Source organism: Python bivittatus, unplaced genomic scaffold (assembly GCF_059951505.1).
Source record: "Python bivittatus isolate LINGU-HERP-01145 unplaced genomic scaffold, Pbiv_v1 ctg000330_np1212, whole genome shotgun sequence".
NCBI lineage: Eukaryota > Metazoa > Chordata > Lepidosauria > Squamata > Pythonidae > Python > Python bivittatus.
This window is the reverse complement of record NW_028277058.1, coordinates 62,457,517-62,475,131: the sequence shown is the minus strand read 5'-3', so window position 1 is coordinate 62,475,131 and position 17,615 is coordinate 62,457,517. Positions and strand designations below refer to the sequence as shown.

Below are 17,615 nucleotides of genomic sequence, written 5' to 3'. Positions count from 1 at the left end.
TGCCTAGTCCTTGGGCTCCCTCCCTGCTTCTTTTGAGTGTTGGGCCCTTTTTCTTCTCCCCACCAAAGGCTCTTCTACCTCCCTCCCCGGGTGTGTATGACCTGGGCCTCCTTTGGTCCTTCTCGTCCAGTGCCTGGGTTAACCCTAACCTAGATCCAAAGACGAAACCACACTGTTGTATTCCCACAACCTATTAAACCTAATTAAATAGAACTTCCTACAGTTTCAGCAGGATGGCCTGATTCACCACAACATGATAAACTAATGGCTGGGTTTGCACAACCCCCCAGACCAGGCTGGTTAACAATCAAGCAGCTCCAGGTCTACAACACGCTGAACTTGGTTAGGTCTAACCCTGAGTTGTACTTTTGCTGGTTTAGCACGTTAAGCAAGCTTAGGTTACGTGAACCCAGAAGAGCAGGGTAGTTCAGTAGCCCCAGACTATCCAATCCCATTCCCACCTATCCTCCTGCTCTGGTCAGATTCGCATGACACACTTCGCTTAGCTCCTGGTTTAAGCCAAAGAATGGCCAGACCTGCAACATTTGTTAAGGTGCCTTCTGGCTCCTGTAATACTCTCATAGAATCAGAGAGGTAGGAGGCACCTTAGAGGTCATCTAATCCAACCTTCTGCACAGGCTCCACTAGAGCAGTGTTCCTCAACCTTGGCCGCTTGGAGATGTGTGGACTTCAACTCCCAGAATTCCCCAGCCAGCAAGGCTGGCTGGGGAATTCTGGGAGTTGAAGTCCACACATCTCCAAGCGGCCAAGGTTGAGAAGCACTGAACTAGAGCGTCTCTGACAGATGACTGTCCAGAAGGTTTGCAGACCTTGAGCGAAGGAGAATTTCATGAGGCAGCCACTGGCTGAAAACTCACAGAGTCAGGAAATTCCTCCTGATGTTTAGCCTGGACTTCCTTCCTTGTAGCTTCAACCCACTTGTTCAGCTCTTGTCAAAGAGAATAAACCCACTTCCTCTTCTGGGTGAAAACCCTTCAGATATCTGAAGGCTGCAGATATCTCCCCTCGTTCATCTCTCTTGCAGGCCAAATGAACCCAGATTCTAAACACACCCAGATTCACCCAACAGTTCTCTTTAAAATATATAGCAAAAGTTGTCTACAACTTCTTAGAAATAGGGTCAGTTCCAGGTTAAGACATTGATACGTTAGGTCAATTCAATGTCAGCATACTCTTCTAGAAACCTGGACATTTTTATCCCAACCAGCCACCTTGAAGACCAACGGCCCAGTTATGATTACCTGAAAAGCTAAGAAAAGCTTCAACTTGGTAGGATCTGAATGACTAACACTACAACAGCTTTTGTCCTGACAGCTTTGGAAAAGCTTATTTTTAAGGCCCAAATATTTTGCCACCAACTAAGATGACCCTCCTTTGGAAATGATGGAGCAAAAGCTGTTGGTGATAGTTGTTGTGATGAAGATGATGATGGTCATCATCATCATCACCGTTGTCATTTTGGCCTCCTTTCACCCCTGAAGGAATTTAAGAGAGCCCAGGAGTAGTTACACCGATATAAATGAGGTACCTTGGAGCTTAGTTACTTCCAGGGATGTGTTGGAAAGCTGTTCCTCCTCATCGTGGGCTTCACCCACCACAGTCCTGCCTCCGGTGAACAACTCCTGCTTCATACGGATCTCGGCACGCAGGGCGGTGAGTTCCATGTCGTACTCATCGCGGACTTGTTGCACCCGCTCCAGCTCCGCTTTCAGCCGGCAAAGCTCTTCTTGCAGGCCGGCGATCTCGTTCTCGTGCACGGCAGCCGCCTCCTCGGCATCCAGGCGCAGGCTGTGGATTTCCTCGTTGGCTTCCTGCAGCTCCTGTTCCGCACGCTCGAGCTCAACATCCTTTGTTTCTTGTAGCGAGTCAAACTCATCCTTCCGCGAACGCATCTGGGCTGAAGAGGGAGGAAGAGGAAGAGGGATGGGAGGGTGAGAACCCTGGATTTGGGACTGACAAAAAGCTGGAGGTCGCCTCGCATATTAACCGGAATGACAATGTGGAACCTCCAATCCCAGCTCAGTATACTTGGTCCGAGGTGGACACGCGCAAGAGACAGGCATTGCCTTTGGGGTCCACTTCTGAGCTCCCAGCAACATCTGGCAGCTGTTTTTGAAAAATGGACGGTGGATAGGAAAGGTGCATGGTCTAATCCAGTGTTTCTCAAACTTGGCAACTTTAAGACGTGTGGACTTCAACTCCCAGAATTCCCCAGCCAGCAGAAAATATATCTATGTGATCGCCAAGAGTCGACACCAACTTGATGGCACATAATCAATCAAAATAATCAAGTATTGGTTAGGCATACTCTACCTGGAGTAGAAGTGTTAGCGGTATCAAGGACCCAAGGCTTACATTTTGCAGTAACAAGAACAGAAGCAAATGCTAGGATACTACCCCCTTAATCTTTTCCAAACGATTCACAGTAAGAATTAAAAATCCATTCTCTAAAAGAAAAAAAGTTAATTTTACTAGCAGAAAAGCTCAACTCTGTAATGAGAATGGCATGCATAATTCTTTTCCTGGAGGCACTCTGTTTTTTCAAAGAAGAATGGAATAGATGTTTGTTTTTTTAAAAAAGCCTCTAAAATGCAAACTAAGTTGAGTATAAAATATACAAGCAAATCTATGACGTCATTTCCAGTTCAGAAACAAATTCTGGCCACCTCAAGTTTCCCCAGTCACTTTCCACAAGCATTTTGAGGTTCCCAAGAAAGGGAGCCAGGTGTGTTGGGGGGAACACCTCCACCTGTGACTTCTTTCGAAGTTTTTTCAGTGTTACTTGTGACTTGAGACACAAATAACATCATGGGGAGAAAACCTTCTTCTTCTGAGACTTGATTCTCACTTTTGTGCTCATCATTTGAGAAGGTCATACATCAAAGGATGCATGAATATATGGAAATGACAAATACTGTTATTTATCTAAGAGGAAAGCAGTCCTAAAGGTAAGATCCATATTCAAAGTTTAGAATACAGAGGATCTGTATTCTCTGTGAATATACATTATTTTCACATTTTAAAAGCAAACTGTTTGGGGGAAACTAGAACTCCTTTCAGATAAATGCAAAAGACCACCAGAAGACACTTTGGGTGAGTGGGCATCACCCTAGTAGGATAGCTTTCAATGTAATCATTTCACACATTTGACTGTCTTTCACAAAATGTATTTAACATTTAGTGTATTTGCATACAATTGTTTTGTTTTTACCACGTAACAGAGAGTGATATTTGCAAAGTTGAGACAAAATGCATTTTCTACTCCAGCGAATTCTTGCGTCATGGGGTATGAATTAGCTGCCCCATACCCAAGACATCGTTGTTATTCCTCATTTTAATTCACTTAGAAGTATATAACAAACAACGTAAATTTTTCACTGGCAATCATGCAAGTTAAACTGGCTTAACCACACAACTCTAAATGTTATTTTTAATATGTTCTGAACGTATCTTGGGTTTTGCAGAAACCCAAAGCACCTCAGATGGTTTAGGAGTGTCTTAAACCAACCTAGAATGGAAAAGAATATTTCATTTATTTATTTATTTATTTATATTTCAAATTTGGACACCACCCATCTCACGAGGCAGTGACTCTTCCATCGCGCAATGCATATTCCAAGCGCAATGCATTTCTCTCCAGCAGTTCCTCCATGTCAAAGATGAGACTCATGTCTACTTTGCAATCTTTCCTTGGATGGGGAGACAAACTGAGAAGGGGCCTGCTATTGGAACAGCACTTGGTAGGGGAGGATGAGGCTGGTGTGGCTTCAGTTTGGGATAGATAAATTTGTGGGAGGAGAGAAAATGGGGTGTTGAGAAGGGAAACTCCCAGGTAGAAGGACAATCCTTCAAGTATCACTGGATCATCTTACCTCTCACCTACCCTTGGATGATCTGAAGAACCAGGTTGGGGACAGATCCTCCTGGAGAAAATCTATCTATGTGGTTGCTAAGAGTTGACACCAACTTGATGACACATAATCAATCAATCAATCTCCCATCTTTCCTTCAGAAGCTCAAGGTGGCATACAGAGTGCATCCCTTTCCTATTTTCCCCAACAACAACCCTGAGAGGCAGGTTGGGCTAAGAGACTTTGCTAACTGGCCCAAAGTTACTCAGGAAGCTTCCATGGCAAAGGATGGATCTGAACCCAGGTCTTCCTAGTCCAATACTTTAACCACTGCACACACTGGCTTTCTTCCCTGTGCAAAAAAGTGGGTTGAAAGGGAGGTTATCCAGATGTCTGGGTTCCCAGAATCTGCTAGGCCCCAAAAATCATATTGGGGTTTGCCATGATGGCTGGAGCTAACCTAGTATTTGGTGGGATCAAAACTGGTTGGCAATGTCACCTGTCTTCTCCACCACCGGGTCCATAATCAGACCCAGCACCTCTTTACAACTGGGGTGGCTGGGGGAACATTTGAGATTATCGGGGGGTGGAGGAAAACCCTTTAATCATATGAAATAAATTCCAAAGCAATATTTAAATTTAAAAGAAAAGAGTGTGAGTTGAGCAACCTCGAACAGCTGCTTTTCAAGAGCTCAAGGAGGACTCAGCTCTTCTGTCCTTCAGGGAACAACCCCAAATCCAAAACAGATTTAAACCGAACTGAATGAAACTATCGGTTTAAATAAAACCTTTAAATTAAATGTAAGCCAATTAAGACATTACATTCATTCAGATCCAGGTGGGCTGGAAGGCGAAGGGATCGGGCTGGGGTTCACCCGCCTTGCTAAACCAGGTGGTTTTTGAAATCATGGTTTGAGTAACCCAGAGAGAAATAACGCCCGATCGTGGCTTAGAGACACACAGGCACCCAACTCCAAAGCAGAGGAACAAAGGAGTTTCAACATCAGTTGGCAACAGGAGATGGGCTGACGTCGGAGGCAGAAGGGGCTCCGGCAGAGGGAGCGGGTGGGAAGGCCATGCCGGGTGCCCGGAGGATGATGCCCCTTAGCCTGGCGCTGGGTGCAACCTGGGCATCTGCACCCGGGCAGCCGTGGGCACCCCGGGGACCGGGGCAGGACGGAGCCAGGCGGAGGGCTCCTTGGCAGTTGTGCCATCCTGGAAGAGGTAAAGCGGGCCCCGTTGCTGCGGCAACGTCCACCCCTCTTGGGACGAGAACTCACTGTTCACGGACGAGGAGGGGCTCAGCTCCATGGTGACGGTGGTCCAGGGCTCTGGGTGGACTCCTGGCCCAGCCCCTGCGCTTGGCCCGGGGGCCCCCTTGCCCCTTAAAGCCGCAGCATCTCGGAACCTCCCAGGCCGGGCTGAGGCCTGACGCCGGAGCCCCCTCCCCGAAGGGACCGGCCAGCAGCCTGCCCACGCCTCCTTCCCCAACAGGGCGCTCTCCGGAGGGGCTGGACCGCAACGCCCACCATCCTCAGCCGGCCCGCAGAGGAATAGGGCCCCTCCGGGCAGCAGCTGGCCCCCTGCTTTTGGGGACCAGCCCCTGCAGAAAGCGCCTCGGGCTGGGGTGGGGGAAGCCCCCTGGAAGGATGCAGAAAAGCTCAGAGGGCTGCCATAGGTCGCCTCTGCTTTTAACAGCTCGGTGGTCCCGAAGACAAGCAGCTCTGTGCCTTCGAAGAGCAACCCGCCAGGCAGAAACTCACAGGTGAAGCTTCCTGGGGTGGTGGGGGGAGAAGAAGAAAGCAGTTCAGGGGCTTCTCAAGCCGGTGCCCGGGTGCCTCAGCCGCCCCGGCCGAATCCCGTCTTCTCAGGCACGGGACTCCTGCGGAGCGGCTGGCAAGACGGGAAATTTGATTATTTATGCAGCATTTCTAGCCCCCCATCCCTGGGCAGGGGCAACGCGGTCCCCCCCAGAGAAGCCATTAAAACCGAGGCAAGCCGTCTGCGGCTCCCTAATTTTTAGCATCCTTTTATTCTCTGTTTTACTTCGATTTTTATATTTTTAACGTATTTATTGACTGTTTTTAGCTTTGTTGTATGCCGCCCAGAGTCGCCTGTGGTGAGATGGGCAGCTATATTAATCGGTTTAATAGATAGAATAAAAAAATAAACCCGCAGTTAAATGCAAGCACGGTGGTACATGCTCCGACCCAGCCGGGCAATTTTGAGCATGGAAAAGCCTGCAATTAGGGGCACTTCAGAACTACGAATTTAACCAGAGTGTTCAGCCTGACAAGAAATAAACTGACCTGATTTAGCCCCTGGAGAAGACACACAGACCCTATTTTCGAGACCTGTTTCTGGGGAAAGGCCGCTCAAATTTTCATTTGATTTTCACTCTTCCCAGAATCAATGGAATTTGAGGAATTGTATTGTGATAAAATGATAAAAACATCCACGCCAGTGCAGAAATCATGCTCTCTCAGCCCATCCTACCTCACAGGGATGTTGTTGTGGGAAAAATAGGAAGTAGGAGCATCAGGTACGCCACCTTGAATAGTACAAAATAAAAACAGGATATAAATCTAAATTATAACAGCGATAGTAGTAGTAATAGTAGTAGTAGTAGTAGTAGTAGTAATAATAATAATAATAATAATAATAATAATAATAATATTTTTAAAAACTGGGAAAAGGAATGAAAACAGCCCCATGGCTACAGTGACCACATGTCCCTTATGATAAAGGACAGCCCTTTATTTCAGAAAGCTGATCTTTAGATGTATTTATTTCCCAAAAATTCACTTTTGCCCTTTATTTTGGTCATTTAACTTTTTACCGTACAAATGGTACCACTTAAGGCACCGTCTTTCACATTCAGGTGAAAAATATGAAAACTGAATTGTCTTTTTAAAATAAATTTACACGTACTGTTTGATTTTAGATATTTTTATTCGAATGTGCATTTTTGTAAAGTTTTTCTTGGTTGGGCTCCTGAATTTTCCTTTGCAAAGCAAAGTTATAAAACATAAACAATTAATTTTTTTTACCCTTATGAACCTCCTTCAGATTTGCCCCTTTCTCAGGTTTGTCCTTTATTTTTTCCAAGAAAATAGGGTCACCGCACCCATGGCTGATGTCTGTTCCAGTCAGACAGTCAAAAAGAAGATCTGGATGGTGGCCTTCCAAACACTAACAGCAGACCTTTCAAAGAGACTTGAAACTGGAGTGATGGGAGATTTTAATAAATCCCCTTTTTGCGGGGAGATAACCTCTGCCAAACGGGATCCTCGTGAGCAATTCCTGTCTGGTCTTGCTGATGACAATCTCCTTCCGAAGATGGAGCACAACACAAACAAACAAGCAAAAAGAAAAAAAAACTATAAAACACACACACACACACACACACACACCCATGAGCAGTCCAACAGCAATCAAAATTAACCAGCACAAACTAACGATTAAAATTACAAGAAAGCAATAAAGTCAATATACACCCTGAGATATTTACAATCACGGCAAAAGGAACGTTTATACAGCTATAAAATCCTAAACCTATCAACCTGATTCTCCTGCCATCTAAATGTGCTAGTCACGTTTACAACAACAGTTGTTGCCGTCTAACTTTACTCACCACCGTTCACAATGCTTGCTCACAAATCCTTGCATCAGTCGGTCTGATTTTTTAAACAGGTCACCTTTCAAACCTTTATGAAGGGCATTCAAAGCTGCAGGGAACCAGAGCAACGGGGCAGCGAAGGCCATCGCTGGGGTCCTGAGTCTAGAAACTGACAAATGGGCTTGAACAACATGCACAAGGGAATGGAAAGAAGTCCCCATCCCGTACATCGCATTGTATGAATAGGATCGTGTCAAGAGAGAAGCAAGGACAGGTTGTGGGGCTAACCACACAAGGATGCGGCATTCCTTACAGAATACTAACCGATAGGGAAGACTTGGTGAGCAAGCTAGAAAGACCAGGGACTCTTGGGGAAAGTGAGCATGTAACACTGGATTCTTGATTTGAAGGGGAACTAAAAATGACCATATTGGATTTTGAATCTTGGATTTCAAAAAAGGGGTTGTTAATAAACTCAACAGAGAAGTGATAAATAGGACTCTGTGGGAAAAGAAGCTAACGGGAAAAGTAGACCAAGACGAGTAGAAAATCAGGAGGAATCTAGTAGCACCTTTTCAAACCAATGTTATTGAAAGCCATCAGCTTTGGCGAACTACAGCTCACTTCATCAGATGCAAGCAAGCTGTAGTTCACCAAAGCTGATACCTTTGACTAAAATTTGCCTCTGACGAAGTGAGCTGCTGCAAAAGCCACTCCGCGCACCTGACACAGCGAGCTGTGGCTCAGGAAAGCTGACGCCTTTCCATAAAATGCGCATCAGAAAAAGTGAGCGGCAAAACCTACGCCTTTCCATAACAATTGTTACGCTGAAAAGGTGCAGCCAGATGCCTTTTGATGTTTGGCTAACACAGCTCTCCTCCTACGACATCCAAGATGAGTTGGTGGTTCAAAAAGGGAAATTCTAAAAGGACAATTCCAGAATAAGAAAAAAGGGGGGGGGCAGCAGAAGCAGCTAACATGGCTACCCAAAAGGCTTTGTGAAGATCTGAAAACAAAGGATTGGAAAGAGGGATGGGTCGCAGAGCGGAAAGCAGAGCGGTGGGCTGGAATGGGAGAACTTGGCAAAGGATGCCAAGAACCGTAAAAAAAGGCCTTTTTAGATATATTCAGAATAAAAGGATTGACCTACCCAGCTGCTCAGTGAACACTAACAAGTGATAAAGAGCAGGCAGAGGTGCTCCACTGCTCTGTGGGTGTCTCCTCCAACAAAAAACTGTTGTCCACCAGGAAACTGTGATGAGCGGCACGAAGAGAGACAACGGATGCCTGAGGCTGATGGAAACATGGTCAGAGAAAGCCTCTTTATGGCCAAGGAATCTGACTTTCCTGAGCCAGATTAACAGCCTCTTAGGATACTGAAGGAGCCTGCGGGTGGTCTGGCCCAACCTTTATATCTTATCTTTCAGAATTCCTAAAAACCTGGTCAAGTGTAAAATAAAGGTTGTCACTACGCCCGGAAGGAGATGGAAGTTCTAGCAAACGAAACCTCTGTCAGTTTGACATCAATACCTGGGAAGATGCTGTTTAGCCTGAGGGTTGGGGCCTCTGGAATCGTAACCCCAACACATCTGGACGATGCCAATTTGGGAAAGGCTGCTGGAGAGGCTGAGTCTCCAGGGGAGAGAGATGCATGCCTTCCCCTCTGATGCACGGGCATTAATTTGGAGGCACCCTAACCCCACAGCTGCAGGTGAGATACGTGCTGAATAGCTGATGGTATTGTCACTGACTGGGGGGGGCTGCAAAACAGAAGACCCCCACAAAACTCACAGCATCTCTACCAATCTGAGGGCTATGTTCACACAGTGGGCTGAACCAGGTCCGTTGCAACCCGAACGGCTGCATTCCCACAACACGCTGAGCTTGGTTAGTGCCAGTTTCTTTTGCTTCTGACAAATCGTGCTAACCCAGCATATGTCTTGAGTGCCCCTAGGAAGGTGTCTGTCTGTCCGTCCGCCTGTCCATTCTGTCACCAGGGAAAAGGTGATCAGAAAATAACCAATAATTAAGAAAGACCAGCCAATACAAACATCAAAACTGTTGGCAGGCTAAACCATTTCCATCGATTAAAACCACGGATTTCATGATCTTTGCTTTTCAACTGCGCAGAGGAAGGCCACAGCAATGTAATTGAATGCAACAGGTGGAGCGGGGCTATCCGAATGGGCAGAGGCGGCCCGGGCAGCCGTCCTCGCTAAGGGCACAGGAATGCTTACAACCACGTCTCCGTTTTCGCCTCTAAAATGCAGGAGGGGAGGAACACTGCTAGGTATGACTGATAACAGGCTCCAGTTCTTGCAAACCGTTTCCCTTTCTAAACAATGAAAGGCTGCTGGCAGGCGATGACGGAAAGTGGAAGTCCGGGACATCTGGAAGGCATGATTTTCGGTTGGGTACAGAACCCACCTGAAGATGACTCTGCCCCGTCTCTCAGCTGGTGGAGCTGGACAACCTGCGTTGCCTTCTCGTTCTCAGACACGCTGCTGTGCCCTGGAATAAGTCCCAGGCGCTCCCTCTCGAACCACGGCCAGTTTGAGGGCCAACCCGGCCCTGGAACTGTCCTGCCCCATGGATGTTTTGTGTTGTAACAAGCAATATCCATATTGAGGTACACAGCAGGCGAGACCCCTGGAAGTTCACCACAGCTCTGCTTTGGAATGTGCCAGATGACCCCCCGAACGACGGTGCACCTGACAATCCACTCAAGTGCACTGCCCTGCAGCCAGCTTTGCACAACGCTCAAATGGGGGAGGGGGTTGTGGGAACGTAGCTTTATAATCTGGACAGATTTCAGCCAACAAATAAGCACATTATTCATCGGCATCTGTTGAAAAGCATGGAACATTCCCCCATCTTTGTTCAACAACACTTTCCAACAGATGCCAGATCATTACATCCCAATAAGCCACTGGAACTGAAAGTGCAAAGTTCACTTTCCACGTTTAATAAAATAATCACGGTCTCCCCCTTGCGTGCCGTACAAGCAGTTTGGTTTATTCACCTCCCTGACTTAACACGGCTGCTTCCCATTGTCCCTGGAGACAAAAACCAGGATCTCTTCTAACCTCTGGGCACAGAATTGCATTCCCAAAGCACATTAGACTGGGGTTGATAGTTTATGGTTCAGCGTATTGTGGGAACCCAACCCTTGTCTTGGGATGTTGCATGAACCAGGTTTTTACGTTAAGCCATAACAGGGTTTATTTCAGCTTTACAGGTTCAAATTCCACTTGAGTCCAGGTTTAGCCTTCGCTTTGCTGTGCAAGGCTTCTGGCCTCATTTGCTTCGCGGTAATTGTGCTTTTAATTTGAGAAAATTACCCAAATGCCTTTCTCAATGCTAGCAACCTCTGCAGTGTGTTTTTGGGCTAGCTGCTATCATGCGCCATCCTGTTCAACCCCACCAAAAGTGCAAATTCTATTTCCTGGAAAGCTTTGGGTTTTGTTTTGTTTTGTTTTTACTTCATTATTTATTTCAGTGTTTCTCCACCTCTGCAACTTTAAGATGTGTGGACTTCAGCTCCCAGAATTCCCCAGCCCATGCATGGGCTGGGGAATTCTGGGAGTTGAAGTCCACACATCTTAAAGTTGCAGAGGTGGAGAAACACTGATTTATTTCTCAAGGCATATTATGCCCCCTCCAGAAATCCAAAGGACTCTGAGAGGTGCTGAGGAATACAATCAAGGAAAAACATATAAAATCAAACATTAAATGCGCAAGAGGAATGAATGCTTTCATTCAAAACTACTAAGGGCCAAAGGCTCCTTAGAGGAATAGTTCGGGTTGGTTTGCAAAACACTAACCTGCATTTCAAGGAAGGAGAGAGGGTTCTGCAATGGGGGGAGGCTGCCCCAGAGAAGGCTTGTTGCCCCATGAATTTCATCAAGGGGGCAAATGCTCCACAGGTTCCCTCTACGGAGCCAAAGCAGGCAGACTGGGCTTGCGCAAAGCTTTCCTTGCTCCTTCCTGGTGCTGCCACTGGAAACCCAGAGTGCCCGCCTCTTACCACTCTTCCCAACCAGGGTTGGCAAGCCCTTAGCTCTCCCCACTGCTCCCCACATGCACCCTCAATGGAACCCAGTGCAAAGATCACCACCAGGAGGCCCCACTTGCTTTACCTCCTTCTCCAGTTGAGCTCCGGTGGATGGTGGGACTTGTCCCCGTTGACCTCTCTGGATGATTGGAAGACTGGGTTCACCCCACATGCTTTATAGGGCCGGTTAAAGGTGCCATGGTGGGATTTGCACAAGATTGGCGTTTACGGCTGCGTGGGGTGGCCATCGAACCTGTTTGGCTAGCTTACGAGTTAAAGTACTGTGTGATCTCAGAAAGCAGGTTAGTTCAGGAGAAGTCAGGCTAAGACTGTCATGTGAACAGGGCCTTGTCTCGGCTGGCTTGACAGAACACGGCAAAGCCCAAACCCAAGTTAAGAAGCACCATTGCCGAATTCTCAGAACAGCTCTGTTCAAACCAAGAGACCCTATTACAGCTTAGGATAAAATCCAGCATCCAAGAGGCAGGGGGAAACAAGGGTGGGGCACGTGACCTTCTAGGCATGACGTCATGTGGCAAACGATGCAAACGATGGCATCTATGTCATTTCCCCAGCAGGGCCAGGCTGGGCATGATGTCACCAGGGACATCGTGATGGGTGGGGTGTCATCTCCTGAAGGCCTCTGGGGTGAAACCACCTAACCCAGTGGAGGTTTACCCTAGACCGGTTGCCAACCCAGTCTTGGGGAGATGCAACCTTGTTTGCTGGGGGGCCCCCCTGTGCAGAAGTCACGCTTCAGAGGCCACCCCAGAAAGAACCAACGGATCAGTTGAGCGTCCAACTCTCCGCTGCCCTCCTGTCGCTCCTCACCCCGGCCCTGCCAAGCTGACCTCCTCCTCCTCCTCGGTTCTTCAAGCCCCAGGTAGCCTTGCCTCACGGGGGACTCACCACCTGCTGCTCCCGAGACACGTGGGTGGGCGTCCTTCGGGGCTCGCGCTATTTATAGCTGCGTTTTGCACAGATTAACACCCCCTCAAGGAGAGGTAACCGAGTCGCAGCCCTAGAAATAGATCAAAAGGCGTTGGATCGCAGGCAGGCTAGCGGGGTGGGCCAACACCCTTCTGGAAGAGCAAACCCTTGTGGGTTGTAAACCACAGTTTATGGCTTAGGTTATGAAGACCCAGCTAATTCTGGCTTACTTGACAAAGCATTTTCACACTGTTGCCTGAACAAGCAACAGCAAATACCGGCAGAGCCCTCTTAACAGGTGTTGGCGTTGCATGTAAAAAAAAAACCCTGCAGATGGCACCATCTTGACCTTTTTGACTGTATCTGCGGACACCCCTGCCTCTTAACATACTAAAAGAGCATCACCTGGTGAATGACCTTTCTGCAATGCTTTGCCACCCCACATTTCTCTTTATTCCAGGCTACCTCCAACGTGCTTTCATCTGGATTCCTCTCTCTAATCGTCCCAGAAACCAATTCCTCTTCTAGAACTCAAACGCCTCTAGTGGCATTCACCGAAAGAGGAACTCTTCTAAAAAATCTAGGGGGGAAAGTCTACATCTGGATTGGTGTTTCCCAACCTTGGCCACTTTAGGATGGGTGGACTTCAATTCCCAGAATTCCCCAGCCAGCATGGCTGGCTGGGGAATTCTGGGAGTTGAAGTCCACCCATCTTAAAGTGGCCAAGGTTGGGAAACACTGATCTGGACTGATCTCCTATTTTAATTCTGGCACTTCTGCACAATCCTCTGAATCATTTCTTCAACATCTTAAAACTGCTTCTTCATAGGAGAACCAGAGCCCACAAACAGCCTCAGCTCCACACGGTAGACAAAGAAGTCAATCTGGGCATAACTTGATTCCCAGATTTTATTTAAAAAAGAAAGGATTCAAGCAAAGGGTGGTATAAAAGTAATCCACACACTTGGTTATTCCTTGCCAGCACCTTCACCAGGAACTGGCAATTACCGGCAGAAAACAAGCCTGACCGGGTGGATTGGACGGCCTGTTTCTTGCTGGCAAGGAACGAGATGCGCCTCTGGGCCCCAGAAGCAGCCTGTACCTTGGACACCCCCGCCTGGAAATACTCCAGGTATTTTCTAAGCATGAGTAAGAACGTGAATCAGAGCCAACAGCTGATAAAGTTGGACTTCCACTCCCAGAATTCCTAGCCAACACAACCATTAGCCACACTGCTGTGGAATTCTGGGAGCGGAAGTCCAACCCATTTGCAGGTTCCCCAGGTTGGGGAAGGGTGGACAAGACTGACGGATTCAGGCAGGCGGAATGATGTGGGGATCCCTGAAGCCAGGGCGAACCCCCAGTTTTCCCAGTCCTTAATCCAGAGAGAAATAAGGAAAGGACTAATGACTTCTCTCCCTCCGCCCAGGAAAAGCAGCGTAAACCAGCCAGCTCCCTGCCTTTTCTTGCAGAGAGAAAAGCGCTCAGTACAAGGGGAGGGAAGCCGGGCTGGATTTCCAGAAGCAGGGAGATCTCGGCTGGGCTGTGGCAAGCCGTAGCTGGCTCTGGAAACTGAGGTGCTCTCTCCCCCTTGCAAATTTTAGCATGAAGGCCATTTTTGGGTTCTTTGGACTTTGGGCAAGGCTGCTCCCCCCCACCCAGATTCAGTCTGCAAGTCCAGCTGTTTAACACCAGCCCCATATTTTTAAGGCTAAAGGCTCCGTCCCTCCAAGGGAAGGGCGGAAGGGAGACCAAAACATCAACAGAGCCTCCCCCTCCTTTTTCTACTCCTGCTCCTCCCTCCTCCTGCCCCTTTTCCTCTTTCTAGCTGGCTGATTTGACCTGTTTGCCTGCCAGATATTGGCCGAGGGCCACCGGTTGCTCACCCCTGCTCGAAAGACAGAGCCACGGCTTTGCAAGCAAAAACGATCTGCGATGAGGGATCGCTTTCCAAGCCGTCGTCTTCGCCCCTCCAAACCGGGATGCAAGGAGAGCATCGTTTGGAAAAATGCGATTCCTTTCCAAGATTTGTTCCGTGGGCTTGACAGGCTACGCCGAGCCCCCCCAATGCTCAGGAAAGCTGCCGTGCAATTCCTCAAGGATTTTCCAGGGTTCCTTAAAGCCTGCGAATGATGCAGCCCGCCCCCACTGCTCTTAAACTCCACCTGCTGACCGCAACCATTAGCCTGACATGCTGTAGTTGCATTCACCCGCAAACCGAGCTTGATTCATGCTTTGACCTCGGTTACGCAACTGCGCAAGTGACAGCCGACCATCGCCCCACCCAGCCAGGCACCCCGCTGATGCTCTTCAGGTTAGCCGCTGGTTCTCCCACAGAGCCAAAGACACGGCTTGCTGCCCTGGTGGAAATGCTGGCACGTGTGCCCTTGCTCTTGACTTCACGGCACCTTCTCCAGCCCTTCTTTCACGCTAAGCTTTGCAAAAGGAGCCCGGCTAGATTGAGGCAGAGTTCCTCGCAAGACCTCCATGATTAAACTCACTGCGTTGCAAGTGACACATAATTCAAGAATTTGCAAGCAGAATTTGCTCCTCTGCCAGCAAGCTAAGCAGGAGGAACTTACTAACACTGTAGAACGGTGTTTCTCAACCTCGGCATCTTTAAGATGTGTGGACTTCAACTCCCAGAATTCCCCAGCCAACCATGCTGGCTGGGGAATTCTGGGAGTTGCAGTCCACACATCTTAGAGTGGCCAAGCTTGAGAAACACTGCTGTAGAACATCAGTAAAAATCTAGCCCCACTGATTTTGTTGTGCAATCATTCATTTTGGAGTTGGGCAGCTACCACCACTTTGAATGAAGGAATAAATAAATATAAATTGCTTCTGACCCTTTATGGCTATTGGACATCATTTTGCTATTGTCACTAGCGGCTTCTTGGAGGTCTCCCAAGCTCCTGTTTGCGTCATCCATGGCTGTCTCTAGACACCTCGTCTCCATGGGCCTCTTTTTCAATGGCCTTCACCGGACTGAGAAATTATGTGCCATTGACTCAGCGCCGGCTCTCAGCAGCCACACAGACAGACCTTCTCCAGGATGAGACCACTGCTTAATATCATTTCAAGGCATGATTTCGCAGCATTTTCCCCACACAGCTCGGCCTTTCACAAAGCCAAGGGATCGGCTATGAATGAACGGCCAAAGTATCTCCTTGATATTCTTAGTTTTCTTGGCAACGCAGCTCAAATATCAGCGACAGGGGATGGTAATTACTAGGTCAAGAGAGGAGACACCATCCCTGGCTTGAGGTTTTTAAAAGTCAGCAGCTCTGCGATAGGGTGACTCATGAGAGTCTCAAATAACACCCCCCCAAGCACATCAGGACTGACCCTGCAACCTCTGGATCTGCTTTGTGAAGATCTCCGCCTGCTGCGCGCTTGCTAGACGTTCATCTTCGAGTAAACCTGTCAGAGAAAGAGGCGGATCAGTGGCCAGGCAACCCTCGGAGAATCCAGTCAAGCAGGTCCTGATGGCCGGGGAGCCCACGGGGGTCAAAAAAGTCAGGATGGAAGCTGCAGCTGAGCAACTGACGGGCTCCTTCGCTGCAACCTTCTGTTCGAGCAACGAATCTTTTGCTTGCAAAGCTAGGCTGTATGATATGCCTACATCACAGCCACAGAGGAGCTCAAGCAAAGAGACAGGGACGAAAGGGGAGGGGAGAGCGACGTCCGCACAACACCTTAGCCAAAGGCTAGTTTATCTGTCCGGGCTGACCATTCACATGACGTGCTTCTTCTGGTGAACAAATAATTAACCCTATTTGTTGCGTTTGCACAATATGCTGGAAGTCAACTGAACAACAGGGCTGGGTTTGAACAACACACTAAGCAACACACAACACAGCCTCCAAAATTAAAGCAAGCCAAGCTGCCGGTAACAGAAGTGCAGCTGCTGGCTTTTTAACTGACCTGGTGAAGCACGTTGTGCGAACTCAGCCGGGGACAGCCTGAAGGAGAGAATAAGGAGACCGTGGGATTCCAGCAGGAGGCATGTTGGAAACTTGTGACAGAGAGAGATTTGGGTGCCCTTTGCCCAAGTACACTCGTGCGGAGAGAACCAGAGTGTGCAATCACGAAGGAAGGCAAAGGGGAACGTTTAGGGAGAAAACACAATGGCTACATTTGCCCCAGAAGGGGGGGAGCGCCTGAAGTTTGTGTAATCCACTGAGCCGTGATCTTACCGAGATTTCTCCCTGGCATCCCAGTAGTTTCCCTCCACTGATGCTCCTCACATGCATTGGAGGGCCTCACCATCATCTCAGCCAACCTAGGATGTCACCCAACACTGTGAGAGGACAACGGACCGTCATTGCTGTTAACAGGGGACAGCAGGCCAAAAATCGAGAGCTGAAAGGAAGCGGCTACAGAGCCAAGTTTGTCGACCTCCGTGGCCTTCTAAAATCTTACCTTGCAGCTCCAGCGCATCTTCTTCATGCTTGAGGACCATCTCCCGAGTTTCCTCCAACTCATCTAGAAGCTGCAGCACCTGCGCCTGGAGGTTGTGGTCCAGCCCTTGGTCAGATTCTTTCCCATAATCCACGGAGTCCAAGTTCCTAGGTTCTTCTTCCTCCTGCTCTTCCTCCTCCTCCTCCTCCAGCTCTTCCTCCTCATCTCCCTCTTCTTCCTCCTCGTCGTTCATTTCCTTGTTGGGAGACTCCACTTCACCTGACATAAAGCATACACTCAACATCAGCAATACACAGCCTGGGGTTGAAGGGGCCTTTAGCGGGCCAACTTACTGCAGACCAACTCCTTCCAGCCTCTGGAACGGACTGGGGCTACCTCCACATACCAGCCTACTGAATGGAAACCATACGGGGATGACTGGCGACTGGAGCTGTCAATCAAGGGGGAGTGATGCAAGGGACCTCCTCCCACATTAGATTCCAGCGGGGGAAGGAACTATAAATGTGACTGACATACATACATACATGCACACATGGAACTGGAGGAGAGGACAGGTAGCAATGGCTGGTGGATCCCAGCATCCTGAAGCCCCTGACTGGGCTCATCTTTTCTGTTACATCCACAACCGCTTGGTCTGCGATTACGCTGAGTGTCTGGACATCACCCAAGTATTTACAGGCAGTCCCCTTCAAGTGGTGGGATGTCCTGCAGGCCA

General features: G+C 48.5%; 1 protein-coding gene across 1 annotated transcript in view; it reads right to left on the bottom strand.

Annotated features, from left to right (window-relative positions):
* The window catches only part of CCDC136 (coiled-coil domain containing 136), a 40,760-nt gene that overhangs the window by 20,747 nt on the left and 2,398 nt on the right, over positions 1–17,615 (bottom strand). The window contains exons 2-4 of the mRNA XM_088141471.1: positions 16,901–17,158; positions 15,824–15,898; positions 1,550–1,918 (exon numbers count right to left, since the gene is read on the bottom strand). Of these exons, the coding sequence (XP_087997597.1) occupies positions 1,550–1,918; positions 15,824–15,898; positions 16,901–17,158 (702 nt within the window). The remainder of the gene's footprint in view (positions 1–1,549; positions 1,919–15,823; positions 15,899–16,900; positions 17,159–17,615) is intronic.